We start from the raw sequence: 19,619 nt of genomic DNA, 5'->3' as shown, positions 1-19,619 counted from the left end.
TCAAAACACTGAGCAAATTATACAAGCTCTTTGCTCTTTCATCTGCAAGCTGGAGATATCTCTGCTCCTAGAAAATCCTGGACCATCTTTGCTTGGCAGAGAAAAAAAAACAAACCAAAACATGAAACCTGCTACAGAGAATATGAGAAAGGAGTTGGTAACTTCACCTTCCTCTCTCCTTGGTCGTTGTGGTGGTTTTAATGGGAAATGTTCCCCCAAAGGCTTATGTATTTGAATATTCCATCTCCAGTTGCTGGCACTTTTTACAGAGGTTTAGGTGGTCCAGCCTTGCTAGGGAAAGTATGTCACTGGGAGTGCATGTTGCCATGCCTCTCTGCCATGATGAACTCATCCTTCTGGAACTGTAAGCCCAAACGAACTCTTCCTTCTATGAGCTGCCTTGTGTTATCACAGCAATGGAAAGGGAACTGATACAGTCACCCTGGCCCAGGCTCAGCTCTCCCAGGGGTTTAGGTTCAAGGTGGGTAGCTCGGTGGCTAGGTCTCAGTTTACGTAATTTATTTAGACAGCAGTGAGACAAATGTGTGCGTGACTGGATGGTAGACAAACTTGACCAAACAGGAAAAAATCATCACTAACAATACAAATGGGCACCTACTCTTTGGCACTAGTCTCAAATATCAATGTATTTGGTAATAAGACATTGCATGATCTCATGTGACTCAGTTTCTTTATGTGTTTGATGGATCAGTTAATTGTGGTAAGGTTAATTTAAGGGTAAATAGATACTTTGTGACAAAAATTTTGTCCTTGCAAATGCCTAACAATTTTTATTGTTACTAAGGACGACCCTGATTCTACCATCATTTCTCAAGCATCGTGCACTTATGAAGCTTCATCTGCATTCACAGGAATCCCGTGAAGCATGATGCTTAGATTTTATGATTTACCTTCACAGGAGGCAGCCAGAATTCTAGGGGTAGGTGTCATGAATAAGCACAAGAGGCAGACCTGAAATTAAGAATTCCTACCAGGCAGTGGTGGTGCACACCTTTAATCTCAGTACTCAGGAGGCAGAGCCAGGCGTATCTCTGTGAGTTTGAGGCCAGCCTGGTCTACAGAGTGAGATCCAGGACAGGCACCAAAGCAATGCAGAGAAACCCTGTCTGGAAAAAACCAAACCAAACCAAACCAACCAACCAAACAAACAAAAAACGAGAGAGAGAGAGAGAGAGAGAGAGAGAGAGAGAGAGAGAGAGAGAGAGAGAGAGAGAGTTCCTAACGTCTTCTGGCATCTGTATCTTGGATATCAAGTAGCCTCTTATAGCGGGGCCATGAGTGCCACACTCAGCTCTAGTGGGCCACACAGATGTGCACAGTGTGGTGTGTGATGCCTGCCTGATGCTCTCACAACCTCTTGCTGGGCATTTTCAGACAGTCTCTGTTGGCTCTGAAGGATATCTGCAGGCTCCTCGTTGAAGCCGTTCCTAGGTTTCTTTTTCAAATAATTGAAATGTCTAGAACGTTGTGTTGGACATGAGTGTTCATATGTGGACACTATTCTGATGAAGATACCAGCATTATACCATGTAGAATGGCCCAGCAGGGATGGAGAACAGACTAGAAGCAGAGGGCATCAGGTCTGTCTGACGTGTTGTCTTACAATAAGGCAGAGCAGGCAACTCTTGACAGAAGTGGGGATGGTACCACTGTCCATTCCGTGTGCCTCAGTTTCCAGCAAGGTCAATGGCCCCACTCTCAAAGTTCTAGGGACCAGAGGCTACCAGGTGTTGCTCCAGGAGCTTCGTCAGAAGCCTCAAAATGGGCAGAGGTCATTTTATCCATTTTCCAGATGGAGTCAAGCTGATGACTCTTGACTCCAGATTCATGGGAGTCAGTAGACTCCTAGAGTAACCGAAGCCCTTCATGTCTTCTTGTGGGTACCTATACCCTTGGGGGTAAACCATGGTGCTGGGGGATGGGAGAGGACACATCCCAGAGCTGCCATGATGACAGAAAGCCCATGCCTTAAACTCTTTGTGACAAAGACTAGGGAAAGCTTCTAGAAACTCAGCTTTGGAATTGCTGTCCTCATTCATTGTTCTGTGCTCTGGGCAGTCAGACCTTCCAACCCAGGCGTGAGTGAGGTCAGGTTGATGAAGCTGGCATAGGGTGTTCCCTTCTTGGAGCACGGTGGGCGTCCAGGTTCTAGGCTGGAAGGCTACATCCATATCCTAAACATCTCTCCTGATGACAGCAGGGGCAGCTTCACTTTTCTCTGGGGGAGTTTCAGTGGTGAGGGATGTGCGTGCAGAGTGCATGCCCAAAGTTCTGTGCTGCACTGGCTCATCTCTGATGATGCTTTGGGCCATCTCTGTTGGACTGCAGAGCAACCTCTGTATGTGTCACTATAGGCCAGCTGTATCACATAAAGATGTCTATCAATCTCCTTGAAATTCAGCCTTTTCATTTTATAATTAATACGTCTGAGTCCTACTGCGCTCTGTGGAGCATTCGGTGAGGTAATACATAAATGCTCAGAGCCTGTGCTGTCCATGCTACACCACAGCTATCATTACACTTATTTTTAGGATTTGACTTTCTAGCTTGTTAGGCTGCCAGGCAGGTTGTGCTGGACTCTGGATGGTACCATCTTAGCCAGAGTGGGGTTGGTCCTTTGTACTGTGTGACCCAAAGGCTGCAGATACAGGAGCTCTGGAGCGCATCCCTGGGTTCCAAAATCTGGATGCCATTAGGATTCACCTAGGCTCTGATGGCAGTTGTCCTCTGATGATGTGACTCTCTTAAGAGGTAGGTCTAGAAGGTAAAATGGCTGGACAGTGGCTGTGGCTAGGCGAAGGCTCCAGAGATCAATACTGTCTAGAGCAGTCTGCTGGGTCACAGGACAGGCCTGATGCATGGAAGGAGGGGCCCTGGGCAGTGGTCTGGTTCTATCTTTGTAATTAAGCTGCAGTGTCACAATTGGAGGCAGCACAGGGCACTCTGGTTCCACCTTCTCATTTGTAAAGTGAGGGGAAAACAGGGCCAGTGATTCCCAGGTCTCTTCTAGCAATAAACTCTCCATTCTAGGTGATCCACAGAGATCTGAAAAGGAGCCTGTTTTGGGCAGATGGTCTCAGGGAAGGATCATTTTGGTTGGTTTGTTTGTTCATCAAAGAGACTGAAGGCGTCTCTCGTGGGTTGGACTTGACTTTTTTCATCGTCCCCAGTGTTGAGGTCTCCTCACTCCCTGGAGTGCACAGTCAGCTTTTGGGAGCTACCCATGGAAGGCAGGCACACACATGTCTCAGCTCCAGAACAGAGTAAGATATCAGCCTTCACCATGGCAACTAGCTCTCTCCAACCCTGCTAGGGCAGAAGCAGAAGATGAGTATGTATTGCAGTGGAAAGATGTGAGTTAGACCATAAGGGAAATGAATGTACTCTTTGAGTTTTTCTTTTTCTCCTAAGCACTTCCTATGTAGTTCGTGTTCGTCAGAAACTAGCAATCCTCCTGCCTCTGCCTTATGAATGCTGGGATCTTGGTGTTCTTATGGGCGGCGGAGACTTGGGTGCTGTCTGCTTGGCCTCCTCCTCTAGTGGAAAAGAGGTCCACCAGAGAGCTTGATGGATCTTCTGAGGTTGCTCAGAGAGACCTGGGGGCTGTCTTTCTTGCTTCCTGATTCAGACCACTGTCTGTCACTCCACATTGCCTCCTGGGCTTCAACCCTGTCATAGTGGCATCAGAATATGCTTTCAGGGATGCCATTAAGATGGGAAGAAGCAGAGGAGCTGGAAGGTTGTGGCGCCATGGGTGAGTCCCTGGGACTGTCTGAGGCCAGCCTCACACTGTAGACAGAATCTGTCTCGACTGCTGTCAGGAAAAGCATTTAAAATAAGCTGTGAACCGGAGCTGCCTCTTTGTTAGTCATTCTGGAACCTGTCTGGTGTCTGTCGTTACTGCCTGGTGACCTGGGGGCTGCCCTGCACAGAGGCAGGGACGGGCAGAGACACAGCCGAGGACCTAGAGATGCCTACTAAGGTCGGCAGGTCTGCCGCCTCACTTCAGTCTGGGGGATGTGACTGCGTGTCCTCTGCCACACAGGGCTCTTTCTTCAGGCCGAGAGCAGCTGCTGAGACTCTTTGCTGGTATTTCTCCAGGTTGTGAATATCGCCAGAGCTGTGCACAAGTGGATGAACATCTTGTGTTCATGTATCTCTTGTTTCGATGTGCTCCTCTCTCCTAGGAGCCAAAGTCCACCTTCTGCTGAATGCAAGCTTAATGGCAGAGCTGACCTCACCCGGGGAATGCCATTGGTTGGGAAAGTGGGTTTTGAAGGACATCGATACCAAATATCTTGCTGGTATGGGTTCCCCTCTGTGCCCATGCTTTACCATTCATTCCCTTTGGGTTTAGTGCAGCCTTCTTCCCACCATCTCTTCGCAAATGCAGCCTCCATTGGGAGGCACCAGAGGCAATGCTGTGTACCAGCAAACTGAGAATCACCACAGGGGCTTGCGGTACTTCTAGGACCTTCAAGAGTATTCAAGCTGTGGGCAAACTCCCAGAATCTTCTAAAGCAAGAATGTCAAACACACACCCATCTATACCACTGTCTCACCCTGCTGTCCTGGCAGGCATGTTAGTAATTGAATATTTATACTCTCCACTGTGGAATCTGGATTCTGCCTCCGAGTCCTGTGCATAGCCAACCGATTGGGCCCGGCATGATGTTCTATTCTTGTTCTCTCACTGTTCCAGTGCAAAGAGAATTGATGACTGTGGTGCTGAGACGTGAGAAGTGAGAAAGTCGGGTCAGAAGGATGAGCGATAAAGCCATGGAATGTGCACGAATAGGAAAGGAGTGAAGAAAGACCATGTAGGGGTCTGCTCACAGCTCAGAGCCAACCCTGAGCATTTCTTTTCTTTTGTAGTTTGCATGTGGTGTGTGTGTGTGTGTGTGTGTGTGTGTGTGTGTGTGTGTTATGTACAGATGTGTGGATGGGTACATATGCATATGTGGACCTTTATATGTAGAAGCCAGAGGCTGATGTCTTCCCCTACTACTTGCCACCTTCTATATTGATGTAAGGTCTTTCACTTGAACCCAGAACTGACAAGTTCCACTAGTCTTGCTAACTAGTCCGCTGTGGAGATCCTATCCCTGCCTCCTGTGTGCTGGGATTATTGCCAGCCAATCACATCCCTGCCTCCTGTGTGCTGGGATTATTACCAGCCAATCACATCCCTGCCTCTTGTGTGCTGGAATTATAGCCAGCCAATCACATCCCTGCCTCCTGTGTGCTGGAATTATAGCCAGCCAATCATATCTGCCCACTGTTCATGTGGGTGCTGGGGGTCTAAACACTGATCCTCATGCTCTTGGGATAAGCATTTTATGTGATCAGCTACCTCCCCAGCCTCGTTCCTTCATATATTAAGTCCTCCTTCTGAACATGGAAATTAGTGCCTTTCCAGGGGCTTTTTTTTTTTTCATAGTCCCTAAGCAGAGAATGCAGCCTTGACACTACAAGGAATGATACCACATTTTAATGGTCTCTTTGTTTGTTTTGTCCCAAGTTTGATTTGTGTTCCATACTTTTGACTTGAACAATGTAGTGGTCACTCCAAACTCCAGGCATACCCTTTAGACTGATACATACTGCTTGAACTCAATGCTAACTTTCCTATTTGTCTCCAAAGACTGGGGTGGGAAGGTACCGTCTGCCTTACCTGCTGCAGGGCTCTCTGGATGTCGATCCCTTGGCCCCAGGGCACAGCTGGGTTAGCCAGACAGTCTCCAGCGTTTCCCCGGCGGGATATGTCAATCCTCTGCCTCCGCAGGCTCTGGAAGGCCTCAGCCATCACCTTCACACCATCGTAGGTGAGAGCAGATGTGTACTGGGGAAGGAAGGCAGACAGGCAGGTGTCAGAGAGAGCTGACAGAAAGGTGGGGTCGGGGGCTGTGTTGGGGAATGGCGTCCCGGTGAGTGACGTATGTGGCAGCTTCTGGAGCTGGGTGTCCTGTCTCTCACAGGTCTGCTCACAGGTCTGCCCAGTCAGTGGGCTCTCCAGAGCTGGGGGTTTAGCAAGGCCAGCTGTAACCTTTAAAGACAAGCCTGCATTTTGGAGTTTGGTGTTCAGTCCCGTGATTTGAAAAATGCTACTTTAATTGGGAAGAAACACATAGATTAAATACAACTTATCTGCAGGCCAAATACATGGAAAGTCAGTTGGCTTCCTCTGTATGAGAGTCAACAACCGGGGGCCAGGAAGAGCTCCAGCACCTCTTCTAACAGTAAAGGAAACACTATTCCAAGATGAGCAAGCTCCTAATTATCTCTGTGTGTGGCTTCCTCCACGGTAAAGTGAGTATTCTATAGACTCTCCGTCTTGTGGAGAGTTAATATTAATGATAATGCTTAAGGGTTTTCCTTGCTTGACCAAAGATGTGAATGAGGCAAACCTGTCTTATTACACAGTATGTCATCTTAAGGTCACACTATACAGCTATATGATGAGTTTATTTTTCCAATTCTTAGTTGATTTCCTGATCCTAACTTATTATTTGTGTTCAAATGTGTATATATGTACCTTCCCCCACCTCGTGTGTGTGTGTGTGTGTGTGTGTGTGTGTGTGTGTGTGTGTGTGTGTGTGCAAGCTGGAGGTCTTCTTCAATTTCTCCCTATCCTATTTTTGAGACTAGTCTTTAATTGAGGCTGGAGCTCACCATCTGGCTAGAGTACTTGGCTAGTGAACCCCATGAATCCTCTCTCTGATTGCCCAGCGATGGGATTCCAAGCACATGCTGCCATGCCTAACTTTTTCTGTGGGTGCTTGGAATCCAGAGTTAGGTCCCCGGGCTTACACAGCAAGCACCTTACAGACTGAGTCACCTCCTCAGTCCCTTCTAATTTATATTTTTGAGACAGGCTAGCCTGGAACTCTGTGTAGCTCAGGATGATGCTGAACTTCTGATCCTCCTGCCTCCACATTATACGCATGCACCGCTACGTCTGTTTTATTTTCTGAGAAAAAAAATACTTTACACTTAGAAGCTGGCTTGGGCAGTCATCAACTAATATGTTAGCCTGCATCAAAGTCGATCTTTCTTTTCAAGAACTTTTGTTTAATAAGATACTGCAACGAGTCTTCATTCTCCAAGAGTTAAGTCAGTTTGATCACTGGTGGGACGGGAGTTGCCTCAGCTATATAGACTGCAATTCACAAAAATAAGCAGCCTAGGAACATGGGCCAAAGATTCGCCCACAGCCCCAGATAATAGACTTGGCCTCAGAATCCTTCTCAACACAGTGTTGCATGTAGCCACTGCCATGCTATGTCACCTGAACTAGAAGACCCACGGCCTGCTCGCCACAGTCACAAACAGTATCCAATATCAAACAAAACAGAGTTTGGCTCTGGGACTGAGAAGTGAGAAGCTGGACTGCAGACCCACGTGGAGAGCAGCTGTGCGTCTCCAGGCAAGGTTCTCTGATGGTCAGCTGGGCATACAGAGGTAGGGAGTCCGTGGCACCTCAGTGCTCCATTCACAGAGTCTATAAAGAAATGGGCATTTGTCTTGTGCTTGGTAAAATGGGGGACAGATGGGTGGGAGCTGTAGTACTTAGGATTCGTGAGGTATTCATTTCCATCCCTAGTACTGCTCGAGAAAAAAGAAAGATAGTGACCCTAATTAGAACACAAACAGCGTTTTCTGGCTTCCCTTGCAACCAGCTGAAGGCAGTTTCCTAACATGGAGCTGGTGGTGGGTAAGTGGACGATCTGCTAGTGCCTTCCCGAGAATAATTCTCTCTGTGTGTACATGTTCATATGTGTGGTTGTGTATGCGTATGTGCATGTCTTGAGGTCAGAGGGCAACATCAGGAGTCCCTTTCTGTCTTTCTTCACCATAATTTTGAAATAGGGTCTCTCACTGAATCTGGAGCTCACCGATTTGGCTAGACTGGCTCACCAGCAAGCTCCAGGGATCCTCCTGCCTCTGCCTTTCTGGTGCTGGGGTTACAGGTGTGTGGTCCTGTGTTTGGCTTTTGACTTGGGAATTGGGAGTCCCAGCCAGGGGCAACAAGCACTTCACTAACTGAGCCACTCCCCAGTCTCAGGAAAAGAGTTCTTAGAAACAAAGGTCTGTTTTCTGTTCTCTCTTCCTCCGGCTGGGTTATGGTTTGGGCCTGAAGTATCTCCTCCCTCCTCAAAGAAAACCCCTCACGTGGTGAAGGTGCAGTACCCAGAGGTGGGTTTTAGCCAAGCAACTGAATCATGAGGATGCTGACATAGACATAATCATCAATGCATTAACCCACCAATGGTAACCTAATGGCATCCCTGGGAAGTGATGGAAACCAGGAGGTGGGGTTTCCCTTGGAGGAAGTGGCTCACTGAGTGTGTGCCTTTGAAGGCTGTAGCCTGTCTCTGGCCCCTTCTAGAATCTCCACTTTCTCGATGCCTTCCCTCCATTGTGTCTTTCCATCATAATGTTCCTGCCTTGCCACAGTCCCAAAAGCAATGGAGCCAGGTGGCCATACATTGAGACCATGAGCTCACATAGACCCTTCCTCCTAGAGTTGATGATTTGCTCAGGTATTTTGTCCCACTGACAAAAATCAATTTAGTAAATGCTGGGATGAATGCAGGCATCATGACGGAAGTCTATGCAGCCTTCTTATGCTGTCTAGCAGAAGTCAAAGGCTCAGGGTACCAGAACAAGAACTTGGAATATTTGGTGACTGGCATCAGTGTAACAGTCCTGGGCTGCTGACCTCTGTCTTGTTGGGATGCCTGACCCTCATGCTGATGTGTTCCTCTGCTTAATAGGAAACCTGTTTCCTTTCTAAAGACTCACGTGCCCCAGGGTTCTGGGGCTGGCTATGGGAGAAAAGCGGGAATCCATTTTCACACCTTCGGCCTCTTCCAGTCAACCCTGGTGTGGTCTCGCGCGTCACTTGTCCTCCACTGCTGCATGATTCTGGCTGGGACGGTGTCTGTGTAGTTCACCAACTGGAAACCTGTCACATTGGCTCCACTCTCCTTGAACTTATTTAAGTCAATATCCATGAAACCCTGTGGAAGAAGGAAAGGGGAGAGTAAAACATGTTGCCTGGGCAGGTCCATGTCCCCACAGTGCAGACCCAGGAGTCTTTCTCTTCTGCTCCACAAGGCAGAACAGGCTGAATGTAGACAGCAGTGTTTTTGCCCCCTTGAATTCCATTCTCATAGATTTTTTTTTACACAAAGTTGTCATAGAGACTGAGAGTGTCAGCCTGAGGATGGTACCCCTGGGATGTAGCGGTGCGGGCTTACACTGCCTTGGACCGAGTTACTTTGTTCGTTTGTTTATGCAATGGAGTCTAGAGGTTAGGGAAAAGATGAAATAGACACTATGTGCCCAGACTGACAATCAATGGATGCTGGGATTTTAAAAATTATTATTATTATTATTATTATTATTATTATTATTATTATTATTATTACTATTACTATTATTATTACTATTATTTCTTTTAGGATTCCATACAGTTTATTTTGATCCTAGCAACTCCTCCTCTAGCTCCTCCTGGGTCCACCTTTCCCTACCCATTTAACTTTGTGTCTTCTTTTTTATTTTTTTAACTCATTGTGTCTAATTTGTGCTACATGTATACTCTTGTATATGGGGCCAACTCCTGAAGCATGATCAACCTACCAGGTATCATATTCTTCAAGACTATGGACTCTCCCAGCAGCTACCAGTGGCCAGTAACTTCTTGGCTAGGGTTGGGAATTTGTGCCTACCTCCCGTCTTCATAATGGGGTTTTGTCTGACTTAAACTCACGTTGTGTATTCTCTCACAACCATTGTGAATTCATATGTGCAACTGCTCTGTTGTGTCTGGACAACATTATGTGCACTGTGTGTGTGTGTGTGTGTGTGTGTGTGTGTGTGTGTGTGTGTATGTGTGTGTGTATGTGTGTGTGTGCATGTGTGTGTGTGTGTGTGTGTGTGTGTGTGTGTGTGTGTGTGTGTGTAGGTCAGAAAACAGTTGTATTGTATGGAGACTAGTCTCTCCTTCCACATCAATCCACATGGGTTCTGGGCATTGAACTCGGGTTCTGGGCTTGTGTGACAAGTCCCTTTACTTCTGAGTCATCTTGATGGCCCAGGTTCTTCCGATGACAAGATATTAGATGCAAAGGGAAAATCTCAAAGGAAGGGCTGTCCTTGCTTACCACCCTGCTTTACCTTTGGAGAGAGGAGACATCTGAAGACTGCTGGGAACAAATGTATGCAAGTTGCCCAAGGTCACCAGCAAGTCTCTGGAAGGGGCTGGCTCCTGAGGGGGGCTTTCACCTCTCACTGTGCTCTTTCATGTACAGTGAATTGGACCTGTTCTCCCCGAGGAGGCCTGGCCACCTCTGACCTCCATGAAGGATTCTTTATTGCAAATGGAATTTCCTTCCAATGCAGCAAAACTCATGCAAAGTCAGAAAGCCTTAAACTTAAAAGGAAGCCTTGCATTTATATAATAAATTCAACAATGTCCAGTATGCTCACATCTGTGGCCTCATTTCACATTGCTCCTTAAAAGGGTGCAGCTTATGTGCCTGTTTGCCACACACACACAGAAACTAAGACAGAAAGGGAGGGTTAGTGCCCACAAAGCTGCTCACAGAGTTAGTGACAGAGAAGGGGCCAGAGCTAACCTCTTCTGTTAAGCAATTCACCCCCTTCTCCCCCAAAAACCTCATCACAAAACATACTCTTTTGAGAACTTAAGAGTTTTCAAGCTTCCTCCCCTGTGGACCTTACGTACTTGTAGGGGAAATCAGACAGTAGACCAATAAACACATAGTGCACAATGCTGTACGGCAGTGTGTGCTCTGGAGTAGCCACGTGTCTATGAAGAGCGGTAAAGGGGGTTTGTGAATGGGAACATGGAAGGAGTGGTCCAGATCAGTCCACCTGTGGGGTCCTATCGGCACAGGTATAGTGGAGTCCCAGGTGCGAGTTATGGGGATACCTGGGTGGGATACACTGAGCAAAGGCCCAGGGGTAGGAGGCTGCTTGGAACATTCCAGAAACAGCAACGGGCCTGGTGTGAGTGGAAGGCAATAATGAGAAAGATTTCCGGTAGGAGATGAAGTCAGGCAGTGGTCCAAGCTGGGTCCCACATAGCTTGTGTTAACTTATATTTTTCTTTCTTTCCTTTTTTTTTCAATTATAATTAGTACTACACTACAGGATTTTGAGTGAGGCCCATAAAACTCATGCATGCTTGGTTCTGTGGCTTAGGGAAAGTGCCCAATCTCGATAACAGAACCAGACTAGGAGAAGGAGCTGAGGATGTGTGCCTGAGATGGGGAAGTCCACAGCTGGCGGCAGCTGAGGTCCAAGCACTGGACCTAGTTCTGCCTCAGGATCTCAGGGCTGGTCTACATCAAATTCTTGAAAGAGCAGATTTAATATTTCCAAGCTCCCTGGCTTCTACCAGTGCCTTTGATAGTCCATTACCCTTTTGAGCGTTTTATAGACAATCCCAGTTCAGTCCTACACAGCCTTTGTCTTTGCTTCCTGTCTAGGAATATCATTTCCATTCTTGACTCCTTCCCATGGTCTGGATCCTAGCTAGCACACCGTCTCTCCAGAGAACTTACTCCAGTCCCCTCATCTGAAGAGCCAGCTCCATCCCTGCAGCAGACACTGTTGGCCCTGTGTATTTCCACTCTGTTACACACCACTGTTCCATTTTATGCACTAACTGCAAACACCTGCCGCCCCACCTGCATGAAGAGGAGGCCAGGCATGCCAAGCTCACATGCCCAGGGACGGACCTACACTAGTGACAGCTGCAGACATCATAGATGCCAGCCCAGAATCCTCTGCCTGGTGCATAAGCTGGTGGAATGGTCTATGCTGACATCCAGAGATGGAGAGAGGGTGGGGATTCTTGGGAACATGCTTGAACGTCTGCCTTCTCTTTACTGTGCATCCCTACTGTGTTTCCGGGATTGGCACATAGCCCTTGCTCCTCCCTGAAGCCTTGCTTTGGGCTCTGCTTGTAGGAGAACCCTAGTGGAGTTTCTTCCAACACTCTGTCTGGCCCATTCCAACGTCGTGCCTGATGTCTCTGGAGCACCTGTCACCACTGAGATCATCTTCCCTTGTTGTTCTTTTTGTCCTCTCTCTTCCCATTGACATACTAACTACTGAAGGTGGGGACATTTTCAGTTCCCATCTTGTTCGCTGATGTGTTCTAGCACCTAGCATCTCGGTACATGCTCCAGCCCAGGGCAGATGCTCGATCCTTTCTTGCTTTGAGAATGAATAAAGCTAGAGACTGTCCCTCAAGCAGGTGTGCCAATTAGCCAGGGGAAACATGACCAGCAGGCAACAGCTGCCAGTGAGTGATTTTAATCAGCTGAGATTAACTTGTACCACAGCCACAGTTCACAGAGTGACACAGAGGTAACTGCCTTGTGCAATGGTACCCAGCCAGCTGTTCTTAAAGGGAAAGTCAGAACTGGGCTTCCCTACCCAGCCTGCATTTGACGGTGTTATACCCTATAAGAGTACAGCCTTCTCACCATTGGTTAAGAGCCAGTACACAGTTGGGAGATTTTCCATACTCTTTAGAGACTTTTAAAAAGAACATCTTGTTCGCAAAATAGCTATTGAGAGAATGAAATGAAAATTATCTCCCGCAGTCAGATTCTGTCACTCGCAATCTGTAACCAGCTCCTGGGCATCCCTACTGACTTTCCCTCCCCAGCATAATGAAGGCCAAGAGGAATGGTGATTTGCTCAAACAGGCACGCAGCTCAGCTTCATTGCCAGCAAGCCTGACGACAGTGTTAGTGGAGCCAATCCAGGGTCACACATAGTCAAGCTGATGGGACCCTCCAGCCCCACACCCATAACCCAGAAAGAGAACAGATATGGACTCCTATTTGCGACATTCACCATGAGAACCAAATCCAGGAAGCCACTTGGGGTCAGTGTACATCTAAGAGCTGACATCTCTCCTCCAGTGCAAGACTGCATGCTGGGAATGCTAACACTGACCCCTAGGATGTCTTAATCACAGGGAAACTAGACTCTTGTGGTTACTAGGCCTGCTTTCTCCACAATGCAGGGATATAGACTTGGTCAACAAAGAAATGTGGTCTTGATTAAGAAGGGAAATACAGGCATTAGCTCTTTGCCTGCTAGGGAATTGTGAAATTCAGCTAAGTCTCTTCCCCCAGTACATTTACTAAATAGGTTTAATTAAATCATTTTCCAATTTCCTTTTCTATTTTATTAAAAACCCACGGGGGTACTATTTGGTAAGTTGTGCCTTTTCTTTATCTATTTTATTCATGTTATTATCTAATGTGTTTAAGGATGCCATGTTGTTAATTACAGTTCTTGGAAAGTTCTAGCCATGAAACTTCACCGTCATGACTGTCTTCCAGCCGTGCTGCATATTTGATAACACATCTCCAAATGTCAAGTCCGTGGTTCTAAACACCATCACTGCTGAGAGAGAACGACATGAGCTACAGCCGTTTGCTTTCTCCAGCTACTTGTCACCCAGAGTCACATCTTCTGCTCTTCTGCTGTCCCCTGAGCCCTGGCACCAGGTGCTTCTCTTCGAAGAGTGAGTGTTACCTAAAGTGGCTTGGTGCCACATGCCTATGGTTCCAGTACTTAGAAGACAGAGGCAGGAGGATCAAGAATTGAAGGTCAGCCTTGGCTGTGCAGAGGTCTATTCCAGCCTGGCCTCTGTGAGACACTGGGAAGAAGGCAGCCCTGGGGTGGCTGGGTTGCCCTGCTTCAGTGTGCTTCCTCAGTACCTCATTCTGTAGCACAGCTCCACGCATGACCCATGAACAGGCAACATGCAAAGAACGTTCTGCCTCCCATCTTCATGTAGGAGCAGAGGACCTGGCTAAGGAAGTTCAGGCTGAGGATGCTTCTTAATCTGAGGAACACAGGGACTACCTGGTGTCTGTGAGGGTGTTTGTAGAAGAGCCACCCCTAAGGACTGTCAACCCACAGCTCCAGGAGGGAGCAGGAGATCCTCATTTTGACAAAATGTTAATGTTGGTGAATCAAAATGCAAGGTTAAATATGAAGATAATTATCAAAAGAATTAAACAAGATAGCATAAGCCTGGCCGTTAAGGAGAGGCTGGATATGTTCAAGGGATGATCAGGACTGTTCCCTCACACAGTTAGTGAGTGCCACAGATGACACTGAGTTGATGAGGCAAGATAAAGAGGGGCAGGTATGTTCTGTAGCTGTGTGGGAGAAATGGCCAGAATAACCAAATATGGCAAAGGGAAGGTGTAACTTCATATGTCTAAGAAGCTTGGGATTGGTTTGGGCCCCCCCAACCAGGGATAAGACGTGAAAGTGCAGGGTTTTGCTCATTATATTTTAGACCCTTCTGTCATACACATTTACCCTTTAAATGCCACTAGAAATGATGACAAACCTCAGATCAAGCTAATGTGTTCTCTGGCTGGGTATCATTGTCAGTCCCTGGAAGAGGCAGAGGCAGCAGAGTCATAGGACGGAGTGGTGCAGGTGGTAGCATTTGAGGAATCCTGTTCTAATCTGGCTAGAGAGCTCAGCTTGTTCTGCCATCCCTTAGCCTGGGGCTGAGGGACAGCAGTGGGATGCAGCCTAGTCCCAAAGCATGCCTCATAAGAATAACAAAAATGATGATGGTAGCTAAAATAGCCACTTCATGTACATGACTTAACTTCATCCAAACCACCTTTTGGGGATTGTGGGGCTACTGCTGTAGAAAAATGAAAATTAAGCAATCAACCAGGAGTTAACCCTTGGGCTTATTTTAAGTCTTTCCTCGCTCCCCTCCCAAGCAAGACATTCATTTTAATGTCTTGTAAATGTGGTCCAGCTTAATCCCATAAGCACTCTGAGAGGGAACTGGATGGTAGGCCCAAGAGCTCATTTGCATAAGTCACTGAAAGGATTCACCCCAGTTTCTGCTGAGATCTGATTCAGAGACCTCTGTCAACTCCCTAACTACACAGTTGGACTTCTTCACGAACATGACACTCTGCCAGCCCTTGGGGGGAACACAGGAGTTTAGATTCAGGATGGTGTATCCATTGCCCCAGTCAAAGAGGGTCAAAACTCTTCCGATAGCAGTGCACAGTTAGGAGCCCAGAGCAAATGTTGCCTGGCCAGAGCTCCTGCTTTTAACAGGGGCCTGTAAGCAGGAATGTGTTGGGTTTCTCCTGGACACAACCGTCTCCCTCTTTGCCTGGCTGTGCAAATATATCTCAAGCACTAATTTATCTGGAGCCTGTAAATGAGTAACCTGTCCTTCACCCACACCCAGGGCCTGGGAATGCCCTTGTGGAGGACCAGAATGTGAGTGTAGCAGATTTTGTGGTTCTAGTCACAATACCACCTGGCTTTTTCATGTCAATTCTGGGATCCTCAGGCTTGTGAGGCAAATGCTTTACCGACTGAAACATCTCCCCAAGCTCACAGCACAGTACTTTCAGGCTGACAAGCTTTGGCCTCAAAGCTCCATTTCCTTTTTTGCTGAGATCTTTAGAAGAGGGTCACCCCCACGCTGTTCAGCTCTCAGCATCCTGTCTAAGCTCACATCACACCCAGCAGAAAGGAGAAGGAACATTCTGTGATGCTCAGGTTCAGCGTCAAGATGAAGGCTTATTAAGCTAACACCGGTACATGGGGAAAGACCCTTCCATCTCCAGCCCCTTGACATCAAGAAGAGGTAAGATCAGACCAAATCAAAAAATGTGTACTTTATACTCTGAATGGCACAGGTTGAACATGTCAAGTTTCCCCCAAATTGTCAGAGAAAAATCTCAGATGACAGCTCTGAGGAGAGCAGTCACAGGAGTGTATGGTTTGAAAAGTCTCCTTATATTAGGAAGCCTTGGAAAGAGCACAGAGGATCAGCCTAAAACATAATAGAAGATTGAGAGGGTAGGCGAAGGATGTGCTTGACTCTCAGGAGGGTTGTCATGGGAGAGAGGTGGGAAATTTGTTCTCTGAGGCTCTGCAAGGTGGGCCAGACAGATGAACAGTCAGATCTCAAGGGAGACTGATTTTTGTTAAAGTGATGACTGCAACCATTGTGTTTGGCATGAATCAGCCAGAACCAAGCAAGGTAGCAGGCATTGCCATTGCCTTGATTATCACATTTAATCCTTGTAACCACATCATGAAGCAGGTCCTTCTATTAACGCTTGCAAACTGGGAATGAGGAAATGTAGTAGATTGGTTTCTCTTAAACTAGTGTGGCTAGTGAGAGATGGAGAGAGTAAGGTGACTTCTGAGCTTGGATTTCAACCTCTATGCATCTAGCCATCTACCTTCCTGCTCATTCATCTCCTGTCCTGTGCAGGAGCCCTTGGAACAGGCTTCAGCTTCACGTGAGGAAGGAGGTCTCTCAGAGACCAGGATGCTTATCTTCAGTGCCTCTGATGTATGCTGCCACTTGGAGTGTTAGCCTTGTGGCCCCCTATTTCTGTATCTCTTTGTTGTCTGTGGTTTTGACAGAGAAAGGCAGAGACCACAACCTGTCCTCAAAAGCAAGACCACAGACCCACAGGGTCCACAAACAGTGCCTGATGCAGGGCGGTATGTTAAGAACGTGCAGAGAAATGAAGCAACAGAACCAGCTCTGTTATTGACTTCTTTACAAGCATCAATCCTTTTACCTCATGCCCCCAGCTTTTGTCTCAAGGACTAAATGGGGTCTTTGGATTGACTTTTCTGTGTATGTTTTATTGTGAACCAGGTCAGAGATAAAAGGCCCAAGAAGAGAGTTTTAGGGATAATCACATAACTTCTTGGCCTGTCTTTGAAGCTCATGAGCTCTTTGCTCTAGGGCATCTGTCTTAACCTGTACAGGCAAGTGGTTATTGATTTATCAAAGACATCCATCAGATCAATAATCCTTCAAGATATGTCCCAGGTCACTATGCTACGTTAGGGACGGAGCAAAAGACAGAGGCCCACCTTCTGATTCTCATGCTTGCCAAGGCAGCCTTGCTTTTAATCTGTTACACAGTAGGGTTCTCCCCAAAATTCCACCTGAAAACAGAGCTTCAACCCCAAAGGTATGGGGATTTCTAGGGCAGCTCACTTCTCTCCTGAGGGCTCTTTCAGCTTTGATCTATAATCCTACAACCACACAGGTGTATGCTGAGGAATATGGATAAAAGTGAATCCATGGAATAGTCTTCAGCTGATGACTTAATTGTCATCAAACACCCATGTCTTTGCATAAAAATCTCCACGTTTTCCCAATTTAGTCACCGTAACAAGCCAAACCTTCAAGGCATCTCATCCCAGATTATCCCTGGTGACCTACAAGCTCATGTGGTCTCTAACAAGCCAATAGGACATTGTAGTTGTATGAAAGTCAGCTAATAGACATGTCATCCACATTAGAGAAAAGCATAGTGTTGACTCATACAATCCTCTCTGAAGTCAGGGAGAGGTACCTGGACACTCAGATATCTGCAAACACAACAGCAAGCTGATCCTGCACATGTCCATCATAGCCAGAATGTTATCGGGGTTACTCAGGATCACCAGACCTCAGTCCTGAGATTTAGAGTCAACTGCTGACACTGTGTTAGAAGGTTAGGGATCCTCAGCCTCGGATGTTGATGCAATGCTTGGAGATGCTCCACGTGGTCTGAGATATTGCTGTCTTCCAGAGAATGCCCTCATCTTACTTCTACCCTAACTGATTGTGGTTGTGGTTGACTCTTGGCCCAACTAACTTCAGAGTAAGTTCAACCTTTAAAACTCTCCTGGCATAGGGTGACTTCTTATGTCTAGAATTACTGGTGGACCTGAACCAACATCCTCCCTCAAAGCCTCAACATTAGCATGCAGAGAAAGCCAGGCAGGACTTCCATTAAGTATTTTTGTAAAATGATGGTTTATTCATTTTCAGGCCCTCACATATAGTAGGCACCCACTGATTGCATGGTGTAAAATGGGTGAAAACATAAAGACATGGTAAATTTGAAGCCTACTGAGAAGAACTATGTATCAAAACACGCCTAGGGCATATGATCTCTTCAGACATGGGCTTTTGAGAAGGTTTACAGTATGAGACATGAAATCCCTCCTAGGGAGCGGGCCTTATAGCTAGTCAGAAAGTGATGGCTTACCGTTATAACCATCATTGCCACTCTTTCACCGGGGAAGACCATTGATGCCTTTTCTTCCCCAGCAGCCTTCACAGCACTTTCCAACACTATAAAAGCTAAACATCAGGAAGAGAGTTTCCTGGTCCATTTAAGATTAATTTCTCAATGTCCTGTAATCGGAGATGGTGGTGTCTTCATCAACAGCAACCCTTTTGTTTATGATGAGCAACCAAGAGCTAAGACAACAGCCTTTGCAGTTTTGGGAATATGGAGAAAGGATATTCTTTCTATACATCCATTTATCTGATCATTTAGTCATGACTGCCCAGCATTGCCACACATATCACAGCCACAAGGATGTAGAAGAGATCCAGGCAGGCAGGCCCGGTCTCTCCTTTCTGGTCACTTAGGGTCTATCGAGGAAGGCCTATTTCACCCAAGTGTATTCTAGAGAAAATAAAGCAATGCCAGCACTGAATCTGGAGCTCAGAGGAAGCTCACTTTCTAGATGAAAGTGATGAAGCCTGGAAGGAAAGGGGCCTTTGGTTGAGGAAAGAGAGAAAAGTGAACTCTCCTCACCTATTGGGTGTGGTTTTAAGGCACCTTCAATGCTCCCAAGGAAGTGATGGTAGGGGCTTCCCATGCTGATGGTGGCTGTAGCCCCCGCTCTCCTGCACATTTCCATGGATGCCAACCAGAGGAGGCTGTCGTGACAGTCCCAGGGAAAGATGTAACAGGCATCAAGAAGCAATGTTGCAGTCCCAGAGCATTCAGTGAGGGTAGGGTAGGGGCTTTTTGGTGGCTCCTCTGAGCAGGAGTGTCCCTTTTATAACATGAAGGGCTGGTAAGACAAGGATTCTTAGGGACCTTCAGGCCCAGGCTCTCCTGGGTTCTTGAAAGCAGGTGGGGGGCACATTTTTTTACTCTCATGCTGATGTGTGGGTGGGTGCCTTGTCTTGATCTTTCCTGGATTTCCTGCCCCACCCCACCCACGCCCTTGTGCCTCTCCTCTGACGTCATAGTCTCATGTTTCAGACAGCTTCTGTAGGGCTGTGTGATTGCCACAGACGTTGCCTTGGTTTTACATGATCTGATCCAGTTGGGGGACAAGATCAGGGTGTTAGCAGGACAGGAGTGAAGGTGTGCACTTCTTAGGGCTTCCCTCATGAGTCCAGCAGTTACCAGGCAAGGGACAGAATCACACCCTGGGAGAAAGAACTAGAGGATGGAAAGAATCTGGGTTGACAGTGCACACACCAAAGAGCTGGCCATACGCATTGCCAGGTGTTCAAGGTTGGCCCGTGGAAGGACAGCACACACTCTCCTCCAGAGTCAGAAGGGACCAAAGAAAGCAGAACACAGGCCATGCCCTGTTGGCAGAGGCTATGATAGCTGCCAGAGTCCTAAAGAAGCAAAGGACTGCCCAGAGGTAGGCACCTCCATCCCAGGAACCAGAAGAGTGTGTCTCACTTAGGCACGGAGCAGAGGAGAGGCTGG

At 47.2% G+C, this 19,619-nt stretch overlaps 1 protein-coding gene across 2 annotated transcripts in view; it reads right to left on the bottom strand.

The window, feature by feature from the left end:
* Gria1 (glutamate ionotropic receptor AMPA type subunit 1) overlaps positions 1 to 19,619 on the bottom strand; it is a 337,895-nt gene that overhangs the window by 118,514 nt on the left and 199,762 nt on the right. For both annotated transcript variants that reach the window (XM_028880050.1, XM_028880049.1), the window contains exons 6-7: positions 8,883 to 9,044; positions 5,696 to 5,863 (exon numbers count right to left, since the gene is read on the bottom strand). In XM_028880050.1, coding sequence (XP_028735883.1) covers positions 5,696 to 5,863; positions 8,883 to 9,044 — 330 coding nt within the window. The remainder of the gene's footprint in view (positions 1 to 5,695; positions 5,864 to 8,882; positions 9,045 to 19,619) is intronic.

This window comes from Peromyscus leucopus, chromosome 8b, assembly GCF_004664715.2.
Source record: "Peromyscus leucopus breed LL Stock chromosome 8b, UCI_PerLeu_2.1, whole genome shotgun sequence".
Lineage (NCBI taxonomy): Eukaryota > Metazoa > Chordata > Mammalia > Rodentia > Cricetidae > Peromyscus > Peromyscus leucopus.
Note: the sequence above shows the minus strand (reverse complement) of the source record. Positions and strands in the feature narration are given on the sequence as shown.